We start from the raw sequence: 25,329 nt of genomic DNA, 5'->3' as shown, positions 1-25,329 counted from the left end.
GGATTATAGTCTATCATGTATTGTACTGTCTTCTCTCTTGAGGCTGTTTCCTGTGATACGCGCGCGGGTGAATGTGTGTGTGTGTGCATGTACGCACATCCTCCACTAATCCCCGACTGAACATTATGTAACAGGTCCTGAAGGAGGTCGTCATTTGGCCTTGAAGAGCTGTTTGTGCCTGGTACGGGCGGCGAGTGGGCACGCCAGCCACTTGGAGATGGGCGGGGGAGCCGGCCATGGGCGTGGGGCGGGCCCACGCTTGCCCCAGATAACACTGGGGACGATTGATGGACGCCTCGGTGCTACTTTACAAGTCTGACCGTTATTATTATTAGTTTTGTCATTTTTCCCATAAAAAAACCTCTAGGACAGAAAAGATAATTCGTAAATTATTTTAGCCATTTATTTTGATCAAGTTAATGCTGTATTGACTTTGCACATTTGTAGGAGGGTGATGTGTGTATTCACCTAGTTGTACTCATCTAGTTGTGCTTGCGGGAGTTGAACTCATATGATGGGGAACAGGAAGCAGCCCGTAACAGCTGTCTAACTCCCAGGTACCTAGGTAACAGGGGAATCAGGGTGAAAAATACTCTGCCATCTGTTTCCGCCGGCGGCCGGGATCGAAATCGGACCCTGGGATCACGAGTCCCGAGCGCTGTCCATTCAGCTACGGCCCCTGTGTGTGTGTGTGTGTGTGTGTGTGTGTGTGTGTGTGTGTGTGTGTGTGTGTGTGTGTGTGTGTGTGTGTGTGTGTGTGTATTCACCTAGTTGTGCTTGTGGGGGTTGAGCTTTTCTCTTTCGGCCCGCCTCTCAACTGTCAATCAACTGTTACTAACTACTTTTTTTCCACACACACACACACACACACACACACACACACACACACACACACACACACACACACACACACACACACACACACACACACACACACACACACACGCGCACACACACACACGCACACACACACACACGCACTAAATTTGGGAGTTATGAGTTATGAGGAAAGGCTGCGGGAAATGCACCTCACGACACTGGAAGACAGAAGAGTAAGGGGGGACATGATCACAACCTACAAAATCCTCAGGGGAATCGACCGGGTAAACAAGGATGAACTATTCAACACTGGTGGGACGCGAACAAGGGGACACAGGTGGAAGCTGAGTACCCAAATGAGCCACAGAGACGTTAGAAAGAACTTTTTCAGTGTCAGAGTAGTTAGTAAATGGAATGCATTAGGAAGTGATGTGGTGGAGGCTGACTCCATACACAGTTTCAAATGTAGATATGATAGAGCCCAATAGGCTCAGGAATCTGTACACCAGTTGATTGACGGTTGAGAGGCGGGACCAAAGAGCCAGAGCTCAACCCCCGCAAGCACAATTAGGTGAGTACAATTAGGTGAGTACAATTAGGTGAGTACACCCAGGAAGCAGCTGTGTAACTCCCAGGTACCTATTTACTGCTAGGTAACAAGAGCATTAAGAGTGAAAGAAACTTTGCCCATGTGTTTCTGCCTAGTCCGGGAATCGAATCCGGGCCACAGAATTACGAGTCCTGCGCGCTCTGTCCAATTAGCTACCAGACCCCCCCCCCCTGTTGTGTGTGTGTGTGTGTGTGTGTATGTGAATTAATGAGTGGATTATCTGTACAGTGTAGGACAGATCCACCAGCCACCCTTGCTCACCCCAACGCGGCCACTAGTCTCCAGGACCATCACTTGAACACGGCTGGAAACACAAACTTGTTGTTATTGGTCTGAGGATAGCAAGAGGAGCTCCGGTATCACAAGGTGGAACTCACGTACGCACCACTAGTGTTTACATAACACGACGGAAGGCGGTACGCCGCCACCACCGCTAACCCTACCAACAGGAAACAGGTTTAACGGGTGGGGAAAGTATCAACAATAGTCTGGCCAGAGGATACACTCTGGTGTTGAAACATACCATTGTGGCCGACACGTTACTAAGACCTGTGGTTCCTTTTTTTTCACTCCTCTCGGCGTTCTTCACCACTAACAATAAGAAGGAAGACGTCGATATGAACATATACGTTTTATTCTTGACCCTTCGCTTATTCTCCTCTTCCTCCGCCACCTCTCTCCCTTCCCACACCCCCTCCCCCTCCCCACACCCCCTCCCCCTCTCTCCTCCCCCCCCTCTCTCTCCTTCCCCCCCCCCCTTCCTCCATACACAAAGACCAATAGGCCTACCGACCCAGAAGACGCGATGTTTGTTATACCAATAAATCATTTATATGTCTCTCGCAATTGGTACTTTCTTCAGTGAGACTCTTGAATTCAAGAGTTTGTCGTCCCCGTCAATAACTACTGGTAGGAGTCGTGTGGTAACTGTGACGTTGTGACTCTTGAACTTGGTCATTCAGTTCACACGCCTCACCTTCACCTCTCATGATAATAGTATCTCGCTGCACTTAAACCCACATGCTAGGGATTAGGATTATCATTAATGTCCGTTATGTATTATACGCTGATAAAAGTGTAGTTCATAATGGTAGCGAGGTTTAGTTTTGGGATGGCATTAGTGTTCCATTGTTACCATTTTATACATGTATATTACCGAGTATCCTATTGTTCTTATTGAGTGCTTCCTTCATGGCTACCTCCCGCTCCTCACCCTTCCTGTAGGGAGGTGGGTCAGGAGGTTGGTGGCTTTCACTGTGGTGGTGTGTGTGTTCCCGCATCAGTCACCTGGCGCCATAACCCGGGCCGGCTACGCGTCATCACACCCTCTGGTGGTGTGTTCCGTAATTTGAAAATGAAAAAAAAAATGAAAATAAATTTGGGATTTTTTTTCAACAACAGTAAGTTAAGGGTCCTCTGATAGGTTAGGTGGGCAGGAAATTCTCATAAAGTTTCAAAACGTTATGAAAAACGTTAATTTAAAGTGTCCTCTTATAACCTCTGCGCGTACGCCGGACGACTCAAATAGAAAACGGAACAGAACGTCACTTTTGTGAGTCGATTTCATTTCAAATTACGTCCAAATTTGGCCATAGCGCGCATACCAGCCAAAAGTGACGTTATTTTTAAGAGGACGGGTTGCCTGCAGACCCCGTCACCCCCTCCGTTGAGGTCTGATAAAGACCTTTTGTGCCCTCTGTAACCTTTTTTGCGCTACCGCTCACAGGATGAGTATGGGGTGAACAATAAACTAGCCGCATCCGGCGGCAAGAAACTTTCTCAAGTATAATTGTGTCATGGATTTTAAAATTTAAACAAAAAACTCATCATAATTAGAATAGGCCGACTATTGAAGCACGAGCTTCATGTGCTTCTGGTACTGGAAAAACAAGCGTTACGAGGAGAGACTAGAGGCGTTAAACATGCTGAAACTAGAACATTGAAAGAAAAAAAGATATGATCACCACTTACAAAATACTAACAGAAATATACCAAATTGACAAAGATGAATTCCTGAAACCAGCAACATCACGAACAAAGAGGACACAGATTCAAGCAAAGCAAACAAAAGTGCCGAAAAAATATTAGAAAGTTTTCTTTTGCAGAGTGGTAAACGGTTGGAACAAGTTAAGTGAGAAGGTGGTGGAGGCCAAAACCGTCAGTAGTTTCAAAGCCTAATATGACAAGAGTAATGGGAAGACGGGACACCACGAGCGTAGCTCTCATCCTGTAACTACATTTAGGTAATTACACACGCGCGAGGGGCCTGTGGTCGAGCGGACAGCACGCTGGACACGTGATCCTGTGGCCCCGGGTTCGATCCCGGGCGCCGGCGAGAAACATTGGGCAGAGTTTCTTTCACCCTATGTCCCTGTTACCTAGCAGTAAATAGGTACCTGGGAATTAGTCAGCTGTCACGGGCTGCTTCCTGGTGTGTGTGTGTGTATGGCGTAAAAAAAAAAGTAGTAGTAGTAGTAGTTAGAAACAGTTGATTGACAATTGAGAGGCGGGCCGAAAGAGCAGAGTTCAACCCCCGCAAGCACAACTAGATGAATACAACTAGGGCTGTACAAAAAAGTACACACTTTTTGTCGAACACACGTAGTACTACACAAAAGTACTACACAGTCTGTACACACAAAAGAGCTGTAAGAATCGTAGGATAATGAAATGAACTGAATGACCATTTTGCAGGAAAAATACGGACTCTATTGATAATTTGAAAAGTACACATGATGGCAAAATAGGTCAAGATTCATTGGATTGTACAGCCGGCGGCTTAGAAGGCTGGGTCAAAGAGCTATAGCTAAATCCGTCAGGCACAAGTAGGTGAGTAGACTTGATATGATCAGGTGCAACAAAGCGGCCGGTAATGGAGAGCTTCCGGCACTCATGCGGGGCGGAATGTTGCCTCTGCTTCCACCACCCAATAAATTATGACCTGGCGAACGTGTGACACACCAGTGATGGTCTGGCGAACGTGTGACATACCTGGTGTGTCACATGCTCGCTGGTGTGTGAAGGGTCAGGTGTGAGGCGAGGGTCAGGTGTGAGGAGGGGCAGTATTGAGCTGGCTGGTGCCATATTCCTAGCTTATGACACAGGCGTACTTGGTTTACCCTTCCCGGGACCCCCTGAAGGGCATGCTATTTCCACAAGATTAGGCTTCCCTGACGATATATTGGAAATGCCAGACATAGCGGAGGTACGCTGTGTGTCGTGTATATCGCAGCCTCTCACAACCTCTTGTTCCTCATTGCACCAATGTTTCTAACACGAATTTGTTTTCATGAAATATACCCAATATCAGTTATCTTATTTTTGTATATACTTTGCATCACGGACGTGGCAATTCATGTATATAATATTAACCAGTATATATATATATATATATATATATATATATATATATATATATATATATATATATATATATATATATTATATATATATATATATATATATATATATATATATTCTGTTCTTTATTTTAATATCACCAACGTGTATCTTTGCGCAATTCGGGTTTGCGCCATATTAGGATCCCAAGTTAAGCACACGTATTGGAGGCTATTTACAACGCTGATCACTGCTGATAGTCTGCTTATTGTGCATACTTCCGGCTCGAGCGTTTATGTGAGAGAATGTGATAAATTTGGAGGTGTTTCCGGTGTTTGCCTGTCAATGATTACCTGTCAGTGAGTACGGGGGTGGGGTTGAGGTCTGAATTTTGATGCCTCGCCTACAAGCTTTGTTGTACCTGTTGTGTTATAATTGAACTGTACTGACGGGAAGGTAGAAATATCCTCAGCTACTCTATCCCTTTGAGATGTATTTTATTGTCTCAATAAACGTACTTGAACTGTACTGACGTTCGGATTCCTTGTCGAATGTGACCTTCAAAGTTGTGACTTCCTCGACCAGTTCTTTAGGTGTAGTTTGCTTCTTGACTACCCTTACAGGATTCTAGTATTTCCTTACTTTTTTTGTTTGACAATGTTCAACAGTGTTCAAATACACTGCCAGACTCCTTTTGTGGGAACCGACCTGTGAGATTTATATTTACGTTAATTTATATACTTCGATAGCAATTTGTATAATGATAAGTGGACTGTATTTCTGCAATAATCTCATAATCTCACAAATCGATCCTCTACACATTAGGGGGGGTTTATTAGTTTATATATATGCAGCCAATCAAATTACAGTAATAGCTACATACATTGATGAGGTTCCTTATCTTATAGTACAGCAGGTTAGTCCACCAGGTATAACTAGGGTGTAGACACCAAATTATCCTCTTTGAGGTAGCTTCCATATCACCCAGTAACTGGTGCACAATCTTGCATCCTCGTCTTGACCTGTCAAAAGTGCGCTAGCTGTGAAGCCAGAATCCTATATATGACAAGTATTTCAGAGAAAACAGTACATGGAACATTAAAGACCTGGCTTAATTACCTTTAGTTTGAGGCGATTTCGCGTTCTAACCGGCTAACCCTATATCCTGACATTAATGGCCATAAATGAATGATAAACGGGTTTCGGATAGACACTTAACTTGTATTTGTAGACAGCGTGTTGACAATGTTACACCTTTGGGTTCCATAACACTACGTCCAAGTAAATTTAACAGGAGCCGAATTTGCTCCCGTGTGAGCCTCTGGTCTCATATAACAATGGCTGCATCTAACACTCCATTCTATTGACGTCACTGGCCGACATTGTCCAGAATGATAGGAGCCGAACTCGCTCCACACGTCTCGGAGGTGACACAACAATGGCTGCCCTCCTTCCTCCACTCTGACGCCTGGCTTACATTGTCCAGATTTCAGAACGTGATAGAAGGGTCACATTTACTCTACTTTAATATTGATAATTAAGTTAATTTATATAAGATGTTTTTATGATGGTAAAGTCCAAAGACTAATGTATTTAAGAATAATTCCCACCATAATAGGTGGTGAATTATAATAGTATGTGGTGATGATATCCCGTTTTCTTTAGACGGTAATTCCACTACAAGTTACGTTTTCTATGGGTAACTTGTTGGTAATACAGCAGCACTTATTATCTGTCTGTATATTATTAAATGGTGTCGGATTTTCCGACATAATTCCCCAGGGGCTGCTCACGGGTCGAAGTCCTAATTAGAACAGACGAACACCGATACTCCTCCTTCGAATTATTAGATTAATTTGATGTTAGTAGTTAGTAATCACACATTTGTGTGTCTGTTCGTACAGGACGGATGTCCCGTACTAGAGTTGCAGGGGTTAGAAGTCTAATGCGATTTCATTTCCCTGTCAACTCTTGAAAGGCTAATATTCAAGCCTAATTACATATTATTTAACCCAGAAGACTGGATGTGATCAAGTACTACAGTCAAGTATGATTCAGGGACTGCAGTGAGATCAGTGACATTAGATATAACTTGAAGTTTCTTCAGGTAACTGGTCACTGATATATAAACACTGAGGCCCATGGAATACATCTTGATTAAATAATAAATGTATCAAATCAGTCATCAGATTTATTGGGGTTTAATTTAGTTAATTGATTCAGAGGATTGAATAGCTCATCATTAAAGTAAAGTATGGTTCTGAGACTGCAGTGGGTTCAGTGACATTGGTCGCAGTGACTTGTAGCTGTTTTAGGCTACTGTTCACTGATTTGCCACTGAAGCCTCATGAACTCATCTCCAGCTTTATATGATGATACTAACATCAACCTCTGTTGGTATAGTCAGCTGTAATCTCCTTAGTATAATGCTACTGGAGAAATATAATCAGCTGACGAATTTAGGTTTCTACTGGTATTGTTTATCTGCAGGCATAGGTCTCCTCAGGCTTGATACTGGGCCTGAGAGTAATTTACCTCCTGCAGAGTTTAACATGGTTATGCCCTGATATTTAGTTGGGCTACCAATGAATTGATGGCAATAGTCTGTCCCCACAAGGACAGCCATTTGGCATTTGATTTGCTCAAATTTACCTGCAGCTGCTTGATAATAGCTTTCCAGGTCAGCATAATCAACTGTTGATTGTTGTGACAAATCTTCACATTTCTTGATCTGTCTTGTTAAGTGGCCTTTAAGACCTGCAAGGGTTCTTTTCATTCTCCCTGCATTATCCATACTGGCTCGTTGGTGAAGCCTTGTGGGGCTTGTACTTGGGCTGCTCATAATACTGAACAAGCACTGATGGTAGCCTAGGGTAAATTCTGCACTCGCTAGGCTGTATCCTACCTCTACTAGAGGTTAGCACTTAAAATTAATACACATTATATATATACAATCATACACACTAATGATTTGAGTGATAAACCAGTGTCACTGGAAGTACCTTTAGGTTAGCTCTTCTATATCACCCTAGGATGGTAGAGACACTAATTAATCACTCAAAGGTGTAATGATCATAAGTAATTTATTATATATACAACTCAACTCGAGTTGATAAAAATTACACCCAAAATAGGGTCTGGACCATTCATTAATGGTGTTAGGTTGTTCAATATAGTACAACTGACTATTGTAATAATGGGACTAGGATGAACAATAATAGTTCAACTAGTCATATCCTACCCTGTTGTGGGTTGGCAATTAGTAAATATTATACTGTGATCACTAGTGCAATATATATTAAATAATTCTCTATTTTGGAGAAATAATATACACAATTATTGATAATAGCCTCTTAATTAGCCTCTATGAAACTTCTATTATTATCTAGAAGTATTAAATATTATTAGTGACCTCGCGAAATAAACTCCACAAAATTCGTAGATAATCTCTCGCGAAATGTAACACCACGAAATCCGTGAACAATCTCGCGAAGACACAGTCACTAATTTGGCTGGATTCTATATTAGCGCTGTCATTTCACGAAATAACACGCCACCAAATATCTGTGGGTGTGCATGAAACCGCTGACGAAGGCTGAACTGGGCTGAGGGAGGCTCCTGAGCTCCCACGAGGCTTCGCCGCTGTCTTTGACTGGCTGGCCTTTGTTTAAATAACACTGCACTAGTATATTTAATGAATCCACTGGATAACTGGTTTATCCGGTACTAAGATGACCAAATGTGGGTTCAAAGGACCGAATATTCCGGTTCCGAAGGTCCAAATAATGTGGGAACCGACCTGTGAGATTTATATTTACGTTAATTTATATACTTCGATAGCAATTTGTATAATGATAAGTGGACTGTATTTCTGCAATAATCTCATAATCTCACAAATCGATCCTCTACACATTAGGGGGGGTTTATTAGTTTATATATATGCAGCCAATCAAATTACAGTAATAGCTACATACATTGATGAGGTTCCTTATCTTATAGTACAGCAGGTTAGTCCACCAGGTATAACTAGGGTGTAGACACCAAATTATCCTCTTTGAGGTAGCTTCCATATCACCCAGTAACTGGTGCACAATCTTGCATCCTCGTCTTGACCTGTCAAAAGTGCGCTAGCTGTGAAGCCAGAATCCTATATATGACAAGTATTTCAGAGAAAACAGTACATGGAACATTAAAGACCTGGCTTAATTACCTTTAGTTTGAGGCGATTTCGCGTTCTAACCGGCTAACCCTATATCCTGACATTAATGGCCATAAATGAATGATAAACGGGTTTCGGATAGACACTTAACTTGTATTTGTAGACAGCGTGTTGACAATGTTACACCTTTGGGTTCCATAACACTACGTCCAAGTAAATTTAACAGGAGCCGAATTTGCTCCCGTGTGAGCCTCTGGTCTCATATAACAATGGCTGCATCTAACACTCCATTCTATTGACGTCACTGGCCGACATTGTCCAGAATGATAGGAGCCGAACTCGCTCCACACGTCTCGGAGGTGACACAACAATGGCTGCCCTCCTTCCTCCACTCTGACGCCTGGCTTACATTGTCCAGATTTCAGAACGTGATAGAAGGGTCACATTTACTCTACTTTAATATTGATAATTAAGTTAATTTATATAAGATGTTTTTATGATGGTAAAGTCCAAAGACTAATGTATTTAAGAATAATTCCCACCATAATAGGTGGTGAATTATAATAGTATGTGGTGATGATATCCCGTTTTCTTTAGACGGTAATTCCACTACAAGTTACGTTTTCTATGGGTAACTTGTTGGTAATACAGCAGCACTTATTATCTGTCTGTATATTATTAAATGGTGTCGGATTTTCCGACACCTTTGTCACACTATCGCATTCTCTAAGGTGTTTTTCGTTATCTTTACCTGAAAGGCGGTGGATGACAAAATAGACATTAAACACCAGGCTTTGTGATGCACACAGTTTTTGGAAATCTGATGAAATATTTATGTGAGATGAAATTACCGACTCCGAAAAGCCCTGAAAGTACCAGCATAAAATGCTACTATTTGTTTAGATCTGAAAACTGTATATGGGCAGCACCAATCGTCCACTAGGACGACTGGTGCTGCCTAATGTCGCTGACAACCTGACAACCACATGTCCCTGTGTGACATGTGGTTACAGCGACATGTGGTTGTCAGGATCAGGTTGGGTTACCGTTACCTGTGGCAGGGTAGCAGGCGGCTACCCTGCCACAGGTACAAACTCTGTGAGCAGGAACTATATATATCATGATCTCACACACGAAGAAGGGTAGAAAGAGCCTAAGCTACTTTATCCTTTTGAGATGTATCTTATTATTTCAATAAACATACCATACCAAACATAATAACGAAAGTCATTAGACCTTTCATATCTGCCAGCATGAGGTACCTGGAGCTTTTTAATAACTGTTAACTCTCGTGGATAGCCTCATAATGCACTCAAAATTGTATGTATGTATAGGCTTGTATGACTAACCATCCTGCGAGATGAGGATTTTTATCAACACGTAGCTAACTCGTACATGTAGTCTAGAGAAGCTGAATAGATGCAGTTGTACCCAAATGTACTAATTAAAAAGCGTGTCATTGAGTGATGTGCGCTCGGAGGAGCACATCAGGACGCAGTGCCTGACGTCCGGACGTACAGTTCAGAGGTTCGAAACCTGCACATAAACGTGAATGATGATTCGTCATGGGTGAAGCCTCGCGGGATGACACACGCACCTTGTGTGGGTGAGCGCTCAGTAACCCGCTGCGCAGTGCAGTGAGAGTAACGGGTCTCTAACCCCTCCCTATCGACCACAGATGAAAATGTTCCTGTACTGGTTACCACTCAACCTGAATGGAACACCTGTGTTAGATCGTAAACTTCGGCCTATGTATTATGTTACTTTAAGAAATGTGTTCATATTTAATTCCTACATCATAGTATATTTATTGCATTTACCCGAGAGCCGCCTTCTCTAGTGGCCTCAGCGGCAACAGGAAGCCACTAGTTTGTCAAAAGTTCCTTCATTATATCCTAAAATTCATTTAGTGACCCGTAGGGTTAATGTTCCTGCACCCGGTCTTTGACCAGTGCTCCTGGTTTGATCCCCTGTACGCATTCTGACGTAGAAATCGCAGCCTGGTTGATCAGGTTACCCTTGGAGATGGTTATCAAGTTCCTTATTAAATACCGAAAGAGGTCGGTTAATTATATCCCTCATCTTTAGAGGGAGGTTATGAAAATGCCTTCGGCCTCCAATGTTAATAGAATTGTTACTAAGATTACCTGTTGCACTCTTACCTTTTTCAACGGGGCTTTTTTTTACACATTGTCATGACTCTTGGTCGCGTACAAATTAATTTAGTGTGCAGTTTTGAAACCAGTTTCTCTAATATTTTCCAGGTGTAAATTATCATCCATCTCTTGCGTGCGATCTATTGATCACAGCTTGAGGAATTTTAAGTGGTCCCAATAATTTAGATGTTTTACTTAATTCACGCAGTGAAAGTTCTCTGCATGTTCTCCAATTGTATTTTAAGCTGGTTCACGGCTGTGGCGTGTATAGGCCATTCTGTGAGTTTAGCTATGGGTGAAAAACATATTATGTTCTACAATGTTACTTGTCGAGCTTAAGTCGTTGCCTCTTGTGTGAATTACATTGAACATTTTAAGGATGTGGTCTGGATTAATATCTTCCATTTCGTTTAGTATTTTAAGTTTTTTTTTAGGGGGCGGAGGGTAAAGGAAGTCCATAGATGAATCTTTCTGTAGTAAATGCATAAAACGAGTACATTGTTGTTGTTTGACATTGTTTATTTCCCGTTTCAATAACATGTAATCTAGTATTGTTTGGCATTACTTGATAATGGTGAACATTGTATTAATTAAGTGGGTAATGATGTCATTGATGTGGTTCTTAAGCTATATCTTGTTTGGTTCTTAAGCTATATCTTGCTCTGGTTAGGCCCCATTTAGATTATGCAGTTCAGTTTTGGTCGCCGTATTATAGAATGGATATAAATTCACTTGAACGTGTCCAACATAGAATGACTAAGTTAATTCCCCAAATTAGAAATCTTTTATATGAAGAAAGATTAACAAAGCTTAAAGTTGCATTCACTGGAAAGGCGAAGAGTTAGGGGTGACATGATAGAGGTTTACAAGTGGATGAATGGACATAACAGGGGGGATATTAATAGGGTATTAAAAATATCAACACAAGACAGAACACGACACAATGGGTATAAATTGGATAAGTTTAGATTTAGGAAAGACTTGGGTAAATACTGGTTCAGTAACAGGGTTGTTGATTTGTGGAACCAATTGTCGCGTAACGTGGTGGAGGTGGTGTCCCTCGATTGTTTCAAGCGCGGGTTGGACAAGTATATGAGTGGGATTGGGTGGTTATAGAATAGGAGCTGCCTCGTATGGGCCAATAGGCCTTCTGCAGTTACCTTTGTTCTTATGTTCTTATGTTCTTATTGTTTCTTTGCAGCGTAATGAGTAGCCCGGGCGCCAAGGACGGCGGGGGTGGCAGTAATGGGGGTCCGGTCAAGAGCTGGGTACAGTTCGAAGAGGAGGACGGGAACCACCAGTCAGTAGCTAAAGATGGCAGTACGCCTGCTGTTATTGATGCTCAGTCAGTCCAGGTAAGCCACATTCTGCCTGTCATAATGACCCAACACACAGACACACACACACACTCACTCGATCACTCACTCACTCGAACACTCACTCACTCGAACACTCACTCACTCGAAGCGTTATATGACAAAGAGTGCTGGGAAGACGGGACACCACGTGCGTAGCTCTCATCCTGTAACTACACTTAGGTAATTACACTTAGGTAATTACACACACACACTCACTCACTCGCTCGCACACTCTCTCTCTCTCTCTCTCTCTCTCTCTCACTCACTCACTCAGTCAATAACCTGTCTGTTAAAAGACAAAAAAAGAGATGAAATACTTCAAGAGTCAGAGAGAGAGAGAAAGACCTGGGGGTTGATATTGTTACCTATCGTACGTTACGGCTCGTGATCCTACAGCAGCCAAACTTTAATAAGTCTAGGGATACGACACAACTGCTGTTCTCAATAGCGAATCACCAGTATAACCCCTTGAATTGGTAATGAGCATAAAATAGAATCTTCATTTAGGACTGAAGAATAGATACACAATATGATAGCTATATATTCAAAACAGTATAATATAAAAACACAGATGGTAAAGTTAACTTATAGAATATGATTGTATAGTCATGTCACAATATATATAATAGTAATTATGGCAACAAATGAATAATAACAGACTTATCTCCCACTTGTTACTCCTCCTAGTTCCCCGAAACTACTGAACTCTCGCTCTGTCGCCACCCACATTCTCACCTCCCGTCTGCCTCATCCCAGGATGAGGGATGGAAACTAAGGACTTTTTAATATTATAAACTAATTGAACAACCACTTGTTCTCAAAACACATAAGACTGCAAGTTACATATAATAGTTACTTACAAAATATATAAGTATAATGACACCTGTTTAATTACAGTATATAAACATTTCCTAACTAAATAAAAGTGACATCTGGAACTCTCAAACTGAACAGGTCCAGCTTTCCCGTATCAATCAAGTAATAGACGTGTGCAGAGACAACCGCGCTCTTGTCTCCACTAACGCTGCCAAACCACACGACAATTTACCCAAAACACAATGTGTGTACATATACATGCAATGATAAAATAAAATAATATTTATTTTAAATTTATATACGTATTCTGCTAGGAGTACGTAACACTTCCACCTCCAAGAAAAAAAATGCAATAGATTGAAGATCAATGGCATTTTTTTCAAAGTAAAATGTATGACACTTGAGATTTATGGTATTAATTACACCAAACATGTATAAGTAATAAGAACACATTTCTGGACAAAAATGAAAACACTCCAAATATAGTCTTACAGGAAACTCAGAAATTTCAGTCTTATGACTATGTTCTACATTTGTGTCACTGGAGTATGCAAATTTATCTCTCCAAGGTACTATCTCATTTATTTCACTTTGTTTTAGATCATATTTCACACTCCTATCTACATTATCATTAGTAGCATGAATAGAATTGTCAATAAAGGTAGCTGCTTTCACACAGTTATCATGGCAATTTTGCTTTTCACATGTTTCTACTATTTCTCCAAGATCAGTTTCATTTTTCCATGTGATTCCTTTTCCACATGGTGAATTTTCCCAAGACAGCCTCCTCTTTCCATTACTCCCTTTTTCTGGAGCTGAACTGCTAATTTGAAACTGACTGGATGTTGAGTAGATTTGGGACTTCTCCTGGGTATGCTCTGACACAGGCATCTGCTCATCACTCTTGATCCTCTGTGGAACACATACTCTCGCCCAATGGATACTAAAATTAGAGAAAGTAGCATTAAACCTCACAATTATGCATAAAACTTTCCCATTCATAGAACCTTCCGAAACACAAGACACCGACTTATCAAACCTTTGACCTTCCAACCAAGAAATACAACCCAAGATAAGTGCAAAGACTACCTGATCGAACTGACTCAGATGATCCATAAGGAACACAGAAATCAATTGCCTCATAACTCTGTCATAACGATCAGTGAAAGAAAACAGGCATATGCCTAGGCACCATATCTCAATCATAACTCTCAAGACAAGTTCACACCCTCTGATGGTGAACTTGAACACAACACACACGTTCATCAACCGTCTAGTCTTCCAAGAGACTAAATAAAACATGCCGAAAACTTTACAACCCTCACCATCACTTCCCAAGTGATTTACGTCTGATGACAACCAATCATCCAAGAGGTTTAAGGGTCTTAACATCTTGAAGATGAACAGCAGATTACCTGGAAAACGCCCAAGGACAATCTGAAACCCTTCACAATGATTAACACTAGGTAGGATAACCTTATCCTCCAACTTGAATTGCACACCTGGAGCCTCAAACATCTGCTCCCCAGTATGATTTAATCCTTCACCCACAATATGATTCTGAAAATCAACACCACCTTTGAGTGGAACATACACTTTTATCACTCGTGCATCAAAATTAACTGGATCTGAATATAGAGACACTGCTCTAGCATAACTCACCACTTCCTCAGAACTGGATGCACAACCTACTTGAGTAAACTCTCTCTGCTCCACCACAAGGCTTGACAAAGATGTCCCACAGTCCATTACTTCACAAGAAAATGGCTCCTGCAGAATAAAAGTAGATTTCAACATCCTACACACACTCTGACTCAATGTACACAATGAGAAATACTTCCTCCACATAGAATAAGAATCACAACTCCTCAACTTAGATCCAATTGCTGCTTTACCACTCTTAATGATTTTACCAAAATTTCCTCCCATGACTTCTGGAGCTGCTTGGAGTACTGTCTGCTCACAATCAACAATATCACTACCAAGCTGGGTCACATCCTCACAGACAACTGAAGAGGGAGGCTCAATGGGTCTCCATCTACTCAACAGAAGCTGATCCTCTGGCTGCTTTCCCACACTCTCCAAAACTGGATCTACAATACAGACTGTCTCCTTGCTTCTCTCTGAAATCTTAGGGTCAGTTCTACTCAAAGCACATAAATGAAGGGAATCTGAAGCGAGCGGGCAAGTAACAGGTAGTTTGACCTCCTCCCCTATTATATCACCTTGACTAGGGTGAGGCGGGGCCTCTACAACAGACTTACTCTCGACAACTGATTCTAAACTTGGAGTGAGCGGGAATACTTCTGCCAACCCGACATCTTGTCCTAGACCATTCACTTGGCTGGAATACAGAGTCGTGGCTTTTAAGTTTCTCTCAACTCCTGGCACAACGTTCGTAGTGAGCGGGCAAGACAATGGTACATGGACATCCTTTCCCAATTTATTGGAATAAAGCAGAGTCATAGTATCAGGCTTACTCTCAACAACTAAATCGGCCACACAGGAATCTGGAACAACCACATCCCACTTCTCCACTGAAGGGGTACTGGTTACTGGAACAAATGCTTGAGCAACAACATCAGAACTGACAACTGGATTTATATTAGTACTGACATCAGCACAGGTAGAATGGACAAAACCATCTTCTACAACAGGTTCATTCATAGAACTAATTTCCGCACAGGCAGAATAAACATGGTCTGCAACTGGCTGTTTACACAAACGGGGATCAATCTCACCCACAACATGATTTATGGCCACATCATTACCCAATATAACATCCACACCTGGGATGGGCAACTGTGTACTAACACCCACAGTGCATAAACGTGGTGTAATGGTGGATCTGAAATTAATGTCTATTAGAGGTACAGTTTTACATCCTGCAACACTCTGAAGAACAACAAACTTTCCTGTCTCTCTCTTTTCAACATCAGAAAGAATACTGGATGAAATTATGGTTTGGGAAGCACCTGTATCACGAAGAATAACCACTGGCTTCCACTTTCCATTAATACACAAGACTTCACCTGAAGACATATATGGTGAATACTGTTTCACCCAATTGGGGTTTACAGTTACATGTTTATTAGTAAGTTTATTTTGCACACCTCTGCAATAAATGAGACCAGTTGGTCGTAACTCAGGGTGCAATATAAAACATGAATGAATTCCATGGCCTTTTCTCTTACAATGGGAACAGGACCTTACAGTGGACACACTGGTAGAACCAACTGTAGGTTTAGAAATAACCTTATTATTATTTGACATTCCTGACAATGAAGTAGCAGGGTTAGGTTTTGTAAGAGAAGAGCTCATGGGAGTAACTGGAGTACTAGGACTGGATGGATTCTGATAAGGAGTTCGGTGAGCATTATAATTTACTCTACGACTAGACTTAGGTGAAGTGGCCGTAAACGGGGCCTTAGTCAGCAACTCATGCTCATCCGCGAGCTTTGACAGCTCATCAATGTCTGTTACATTCTTTTGTTCTGCCATAAAAGTAGACAACTGGTCTGGGAGACATGACAATACTTCTTCCATTATAAGAAGATTCTTTAAAGCATCAAAATCAGTGACTGGAAGTGACTTTAACCATCTGTTACAAAATTTCGTCTTCTGACGAGTAAAATCTGCTATTGTCTGATCACTTGTCCTCCTTAGATTTCTGAACTTTTGCCTGTGTGCCTCTGGATTTAATTGATAAGCATTGAGGATGCTTTTCTTTACAAAGTCATAATCAAAACTATGAGAGTCAGGTAGGGATGTGAAAACCTCCTGACTACGCCCCTTAAATTGAGACTGCATAATGGCTACCCACTGATCCCTTGGCCAGTTCATACTGATGGCAATTTTATTAAAATGTGCAAAGAAAACCTCAGGATCTTCCTCATTGAACTTGGGCAACTCTATATACTTATTCATCCTGATGGGATTATTATCACTATTTGTTGAAACATTACTAGTATTTCCATGCCCAGCTGCCATACGCTGTGATTCAAGCCTGAAGTTAGTGTCAGCCATTTGTTGTTGAATCTCTAATTGCCTAGTTTGTTCCTCGGCTTGTTGCTTCTTTGTGGCTTCAAGTTGCAACTCAATTAAACATCTCTGGTTTTGTGCCGCAATTTCTAAACGCCTAGTCTCTAGCTCCCTTTGCTGAGCTTCAGCCTCTAATATTTGCTGTTGCTGTTGAGCTTCAATCTCTCTTTGACGAGCTTCAGCCTCTAATATTTGCTGTTCTTTTTGAGCTTCAAGCTCTAATTGGCGAGCTTCTAACTCAAGACGCTTTAACGTCATCTGATCACTCGACTTCTCTCTTAACTCTTCTAGAATTTCTTCATCTAAATCCCCATTCTCAACAAAATGCGTCACAATGACTTTCAATATTTGGGCTTTAACCATTCTATTGTTGGCGGTCAAATCCAAATGATTTGCCATTTGAATTAACTCAGTCTTTTTAAGGTTCTGAATCCCTTCAAAGTCTGGGTGAGCCACCAACGCTGCAACTTTCTCCTCCATCGTTACTAACACTTGGCACTTGATTCACAAAAATAATTAACACAATGGCACTGCACTACACTTCACTGTAAAATTGTCACCACACTGAAAATTCGCTTGGCCTCACTGCACAAACAAAATATATAGGATGACTTACCTCAAAATCGTGAAACGTTGTTACTTGACACACAGGAAGGCTTGCTTGGCACATGGAATAGTTCTTAAGAAACACACAGAGACACTTGACACTGGTACCTAGGAAGGCAAGGTTAGATTAGCATAGTTAAGTTAAAGTGGGACAATATATCCCGGACAGGCCCCCATAACTCTTTGTTACCTATCGTACGTTACGGCTCGTGATCCTACAGCAGCCAAACTTTAATAAGTCTAGGGATACGACACAACTGCTGTTCTCAATAGCGAATCACCAGTATAACCCCTTGAATTGGTAATGAGCATAAAATAGAATCTTCATTTAGGACTGAAGAATAGATACACAATATGATAGCTATATATTCAAAACAGTATAATATAAAAACACAGATGGTAAAGTTAACTTATAGAATATGATTGTATAGTCATGTCACAATATATATAATAGTAATTATGGCAACAAATGAATAATAACAGACTTATCTCCCACTTGTTACTCCTCCTAGTTCCCCGAAACTACTGAACTCTCGCTCTGTCGCCACCCACATTCTCACCTCCCGTCTGCCTCATCCCAGGATGAGGGATGGAAACTAAGGACTTTTTAATATTATAAACTAATTGAACAACCACTTGTTCTCAAAACACATAAGACTGCAAGTTACATATAATAGTTACTTACAAAATATATAAGTATAATGACACCTGTTTAATTACAGTATATAAACATTTCCTAACTAAATAAAAGTGACATCTGGAACTCTCAAACTGAACAGGTCCAGCTTTCCCGTATCAATCAAGTAATAGACGTGTGCAGAGACAACCGCGCTCTTGTCTCCACTAACGCTGCCAAACCACACGACAATTTACCCAAAACACAATGTGTGTACATATACATGCAATGATAAAATAAAATAATATTTATTTTAAATTTATATACGTATTCTGCTAGGAGTACGTAACAGATATCACGCCAGACCCGGCACCTGAAGCTCATATCAAGAGGATAACATCAGCGGCATATGCCAGGTTGGCTAACACAAGAACGGCACTTAGAAACTTGTGTAAGGAATCTTTCAGAACAACATATACCACATATGTCAGACCAATCCTGGAGTATGTGGCTCCAGCATGGAGTCCATATCTAGTCAAGCATAAGACTAAACTGGTAAAGGTTCAAAGGTTTGCCACCAGACTTGCCACAAGGAGTGCCGGACCAACCGGGCTGTGGTGGGTATGTGGGCCTGCGGGCCGCTCCAAGCAACAGCCTGGTGGACCAAACTCTCACAAGTCGAGCCTGGCCTCGGGCCGGGCTTGGGGAGTAGAAGAACTCCCAGAACCCCATCAACCAGGTATCAACCAGGTATCAACCAGACTAGTACCCGGGCTGAGAGGTGTGAGCTACGAGGCGAGACTACGGGAATTAAACCGGTGTTGGACGCCGGTTAGGCGCCAGTGGACGTGCCATGGACACACACATGGGGTGACCTAATACCCTCTTCTGATGATGGAGATGCATGCTGGGGAGGGGTCAGTATTCAACCTTTGGGGGAACCTCGATAGAAGCCTAAAAATATATATACGTATATACACAGGCTTACTATCTTCAACAAAACAAATTTAAGAGGAGTGTAGAACAGACATTGTTAATTAGGTCAAAATCTGGCAAAGCCTCAAGAATGTGTGGAGTAACAGCAGATATATTACAATTGAGTTTAGTTTGGTTGTCCAAAATATGCATGGTGGCTTTCATGAATGGCATCAGATGGCCTGAACCTTGAGCATGGTTAAGTAAGTAAGAATTTTGAGTAAGAATGAACATAGAAATTATTGGGGAATTTATTTTTGGGACATACTTTGAAAGGTGTTTGGAAGAATTGTACACAGTAATTGCAATTGTTGAGGGGATGTAATTATCAATAATTCAGTGTAAGTAGACTGTTTGCTGTAAAGATGATAAAAGAAATTACAGTACTGCATGCACACTGTTAGCATTGAAAATTTATTTGTATATGGCATTCATGAATGTAAATGAAGAGAAATTAGAGAAGACCACAGACAAGTTTATTGAGTGGGTCAATAGAAATGCTCTATTGTCTTAATTTTAGACACTACAGTGGTTTGGAAATGAACAAGAACAGCTTGATGATTAAATAATAAAGAATTAGGAGGATTAATAATGGGTAGACAACCTACTCATTGAAAACAGTGGAGTATTATTCAGGGGTATATAATGGTCAGACCATACTTAGTTAAGGCTCTTTGGAGGTCTTTCTCTTTTGAGTACTCATTAGGGGAGCCCCTTGCAGATTTTTAAAGTACAGTATATGATAAGTGAATGTTTCAGGTGAGCTTGGAGAACCACAGTAGCCCAGAGAAAACCCTAACAAAAACAATATCGGAACCAGCCAATGGCGTTCGCAAGCCATCTGTTACATCTCTAACAACACCCACAAGCATCTCGTCCAACACAGGAGAAACTCGGGTCTCTATGTCACAGCTCAGTGCTTCACAGCTTCACAATGTGCCTCTAAATGACCCTTCAGCACGACCTCCAGCTAATGCTCAGCCTGTAATCAGACAAGGCTTTTGTAAGTATTCAAAAAGTATACTACTTTTGTAATAGTAAGTATAGGTACCGGTATATAAATACAGTACTCTTGCTAATTTCATCCCCTATCACAATAAGGCATCAACTGCTGCATTTAAGATCCCACAAAAAAGTGGAGTACTGTATTTTATTTTACAGTACTATACAGTATTCTTATTTTGTTTCACTACAGCTCAAAGTGTCAATCAATGGTGATGTAGTGAAACTTCAAGATATAAATAGAAATTATTTGTAGATAATTTTGCCTGTAAGGGGCTTTATCAAATGTAAAGGTTCTTGCCCTGTGTATCTCTGTTAGATTTGGTATACCAATATTGGAAACAAGAGGCCTATTAGGCTTATCAAATTTTTTGTAGCCAAGAGTTATACTCTGCGGTTACCCATCTAATTTCTCACCACACACAATGTTATTTTCAAATAAATTCTATGCTGATTTTGGTATTTCACTAAAATACAGCATGCTGTAATTGTAAAAGTAGTATGCCATCAGATATAGATATCTACTATGAAGTCTACTGTATTGGTTCAAGTAGATGTCTATTACATGGTACGATAGTTAGTAAGCCATAAGTTGCTACTTGCCATCGCCTGATGTAACTCTAAAGACAGCATTTTAATGCACAAATTTACAATACCAATTCAACTTTTTCAGCAAATGGTGATGTGATAGTTACCTTATTGCCCCAGAACACTTCAATGCCTTGGATTACTCCAGCTCAGTTTCGTCCTGAGCTCGTACCAGAAGAATTGATGGCACAGGGTTTGACGGTGAGTTTGTGTGGGACTTTAATATTTTGTATATTGCCCTTAGGTGTTACTGTATCACAGTATTTGGATTCAGAAAGAGCATGTATTTGTTGGAACCAATATATTGCAATTTGAGAGTATCCAAGGCTTAGTTTAAACTTTACTGTACTTCAAGCAGATGTATGAAAATCTAGGAACTTGTGTGTGCAAAGTTTTTTTTACATTGTATCAATTCCCAAGTTTAGTTAGATATTCCATCTGTAATTACAGCAGTTGCATCTGCGAACTCTTTATTAAATATGTTCATGTAATCATGAATACAGTATTATCTGTTTATGTGGATTATTTAGTCGAGTCCCCAAGGTACTTTTAACGTTCAACTGTAATTTTATGTCCACAGTTGACAGTGGAAGACTACGTTCACATAATGTCCCAGCTAGTTAATGACTACCGATTCACGTTGTACAGTGTGTGCTACAAGCGCATTTTGATGGCATGGATTTTTCTCGGGTTCGCCATTCTGCTGTGTATTCTCTTCTCTGGTCTGTCACAACTTGCATTGTTTGGAGCAGGCATTGCATGGTTGATGATAAATGCAGCAGCTATATTTTTCTGCATGTGGGTAAAAATTAAGGTAAGAAAGGAGTTTAGACATTTATAATAGTGTCTAATTTGTACTTCTCTGATTATTTTTATCTGAATTGTTAATGTTGTTGAAAATTGACAATAAAACTCTGTCAACATTCTTTCATGTTTATATTAAAACTGTTTTGTTGGATTATGCTTGAGAATAAATATTTAAATTATATACTGGATATTGAAAAGTACTTGTACAGTATACTGTATTAGTAGAAAACTTAAATTTGTTTTTAGTAAAACATTTAAAATCCAAAAAAGTACAGCACTGTGCTGTATTAAAGTAGGTTTAAATAAATATTATATTGCATGGATTTTTTTCTTTAAATGAGCCATATATACTATAGATTTTAGATTATATGATCAGTAAATTGAAAATAAATATTTCATCAGATAAATTTTCTCAAATATTGCAATACAGTATTTTAGTGTAAGTTTTCAAGGAAGTATTTGGCCTATAACAGGATTTTTAAATTTGTTTGTTTTCAATTAATTTTAAACTTTACAGTAGATGCCAATATTTTTAAATAAAATTTTTATTCCCTTTAGTTCCTAGATAGAGTACTCTACTGTATAAGGAAAAGCTTTTTTTATTCATAAACTGTAGGGTACTGAACTCTAAAATTCTATTGATTATTAACTTTATTCCTTTTACTATTTGCCAATCAGCTAAATAAATCTCTGGAGCAGTGCTTAGCAGAAATCAACATTCAACTACTCCGACATAAAATTATCTTGGGCCTTGACGACCGGGGTAAATTGTCTTGCCATAAAGTCAATCTTTGCTTCATCTACTTTGATACACATGACTGTGTGGTAAGTGCATAACTTTGATACTTTATTACCCGACTCTTATGCGTTTATTCATACAGTGATGTTGTTCTACATTACAAGTACAGTAAAGACAAATTCTATCCTTACCTTACCTTTATGACCGTTGATAATGATAATGTTTATTTAGGGAAAAGTACATACATACAAAATGAGTTACAAGCAGAAAGTTGGATTTCTAGATAGAGCAAGGCTATGTAATGTATATTTACCATGCAAAGTGATAAGTAGTACATTTTGATTAAAATACACTTTTCCCAGGCCAAATTGCAAGAGATTATTGAGCAAGAAGAACGTGCTGGCCGTAACTGTTAATAATGATGAAGCAAAGTCGACACCGCTACGTGACCGCATGGATATTGACGATTCTGACATCATTATCACTGGAGCCACTAATACACGCATCTCACGACAGCAAGTATGAAAATTATTGTCATTATGTCATAGATAATAATTGTAATTTTGGTTTTCCACACAAGGTGAGTATATGCACTAACATTATAATTGCTTTGGAAAATGAATGTGCTTAATGTATTTAGTAAGTGACCACTTAGTTTTTGCATTCATTAATCCTGTTGCGACTCCATACATATCAAATCAAACCTGCCCATTTTAGTTTTTTATTAATATATAACAAATGTAAACATCTTAAATAATTACACAACGAAATCACAATAACGTGATTTAACTATGAGAGAGACTATTGTAAGGGACAAGAGGCCCATGATTAGACTTATCGAGGCCCCCACCTTCCTCCCTCTAGGTCAACTACTCATCTTCTGTAGGATGCAACCCACAACACTTGACTAACTCTCAGGTACCTATTTACTGGTGGGTGGACAGTGGCATCAGGTGAATAAAAACATTCCCTATCCATTTCTGTACCACCTTCTGGATGGAACCTAGGATTGTGGATTGTGAGTCAAAGACATAAACCACTATACTGTACTACTGTATCAACATTAATTAATTGTACTATAAATTTATACTCCCCTAGTTGTGCTTGTGGGGGGTTGAGCTCTGGCTCTTTGATCCGCCTTTTCAACTGTCAGTCAACTGGTGTACAGATTCCTAAGGCTACTGGGCTCTATCATATCAACATTTGAAACTGTGTATTCTTTCTAATGTCTCTGTGCTCATTTGTATACTCAGTTTCCACCCTGTGTCCCCTTGTGTGTGTACCACTCATGTTAAATAATCCATCCTTGTCTCCACTGTCAATTCTCCCTGAGAATTTTGTATGTGGTGATCATGTCTCCCCGAGCTCTTCTGTCTTCCAGGGACTGTGAGGTGCAGTTCACTCAGCCTTTCCTTGTAACTCGTGCTACTTAGGTCTGGGAATAGCCTAGTGGCATACTTTTGAACTTTTTCCAGCTTTATCTTGTGATTGACAAGGAATGGGCTCCATGCTGGGGTTGCATACTCCAGAATTGGTCTTACATATGTAGTATACAAGGTTCTGAAAGATTCTTTACACAGGTTTCTGAAGGCAGTTCTGATGTTAGCCAGCCTCGCATATGCCGTTGATGTTATTTATTTGATGTGGGCTTCAGGAGACAAGTTTGGCATGATATCAAGCTCCTATATCTTTCTCTCTGTCCATTTCATGAAGGACTTCATCTTCCATTTGGTATCCAGTGTCTGGCCTCCTATTTCCTCCGCCTAGTTTCATTACCTTACTTTTAATAGGGTCGAACTTTAGTAGCCATATGTTGGACCATTCCTTCAGTTTATCTAGGTGATCTTGTAGCCTCATGCTATCTTCCTCTGTCTTAATCCTCCTCATAATTTTTTAATCAGCAGCAAACATTGAGAGGAACGAGTCTATTCCCTCTGGGAGATTATTTACATTTACTGTATCAGAAACAGTATAGGTCCAAGGACTATACCCTGTGGGACTCCACTGGTGATGTCTCGCCACTCCAAGACCTCGCCCCTCACAGGGACGTGTTGCTTCTGTTGCTTGGGTACTTCCTTATCCAATGGAGTACCTTTATATATGGATACTGATGTTTGGGCGTCACTTTATTTGAGTACAATGTCCAGCTGAGTAATGGAAGACTGCTCACTTTATGAAACATGGAATGATGAAAGGACAATGACCAAAATGATCTTCAGCAAAATTATGCTTATCACTAGGTTAGTAAAGATGATATAAATATCTTTCATATAAATAACATGGATACAAATAAGTGGTTGGGACTAAACAGTTAATAATAGCAAAAATACCCAAAATAGAATTTGATAAACATTATTCAAGATTAACAGACTTAAGATAATAGAAGCTGGAACTTTTGTACAGGAAGCACATGAATACACAGATGCAAAAATATTAGTGGTCAAATTAGAATAACATTTTCACAAAGTTGAATGTGTTAATGTGTAATTATGTATAGAGTACTGCACATTTTCTGTTTTGTCCGTTTTGTAATATCAAATGCTGACTTTCCATGTCTATTAAATGTCATGCACGTAGTCTGGCTCAGCTCTCATTGCAGCGTCTTAATCAAAGTATGCTTCGAAGCTTAGATTAATACCAATTTTTGTTGTTGTATTTTTTATTGTTTTGCATTCCAAAGCATAACAAATGATCTCTT

At 40.2% G+C, this 25,329-nt stretch overlaps 1 protein-coding gene across 1 annotated transcript in view; it reads left to right on the top strand.

Moving 5' to 3' along the window:
• Window positions 1-25,329, top strand: part of LOC123762946 (transmembrane protein 268) — a 60,774-nt gene that overhangs the window by 15,010 nt on the left and 20,435 nt on the right. The window contains 7 exon segments of the mRNA XM_045749780.2: window positions 12,285-12,438; window positions 20,255-20,498; window positions 21,171-21,286; window positions 21,666-21,899; window positions 22,571-22,717; window positions 22,994-23,038; window positions 23,040-23,150. Of these exon segments, the coding sequence (XP_045605736.2) occupies window positions 12,285-12,438; window positions 20,255-20,498; window positions 21,171-21,286; window positions 21,666-21,899; window positions 22,571-22,717; window positions 22,994-23,038; window positions 23,040-23,150 (1,051 nt within the window).

The sequence above is a fragment of the Procambarus clarkii genome, chromosome 47 (assembly GCF_040958095.1).
Source record: "Procambarus clarkii isolate CNS0578487 chromosome 47, FALCON_Pclarkii_2.0, whole genome shotgun sequence".
Taxonomy (NCBI): domain Eukaryota; kingdom Metazoa; phylum Arthropoda; class Malacostraca; order Decapoda; family Cambaridae; genus Procambarus; species Procambarus clarkii.
The sequence above is the reverse complement of the archived record's forward strand: the minus strand, read 5'-3'. Positions and strand labels throughout refer to the sequence as shown.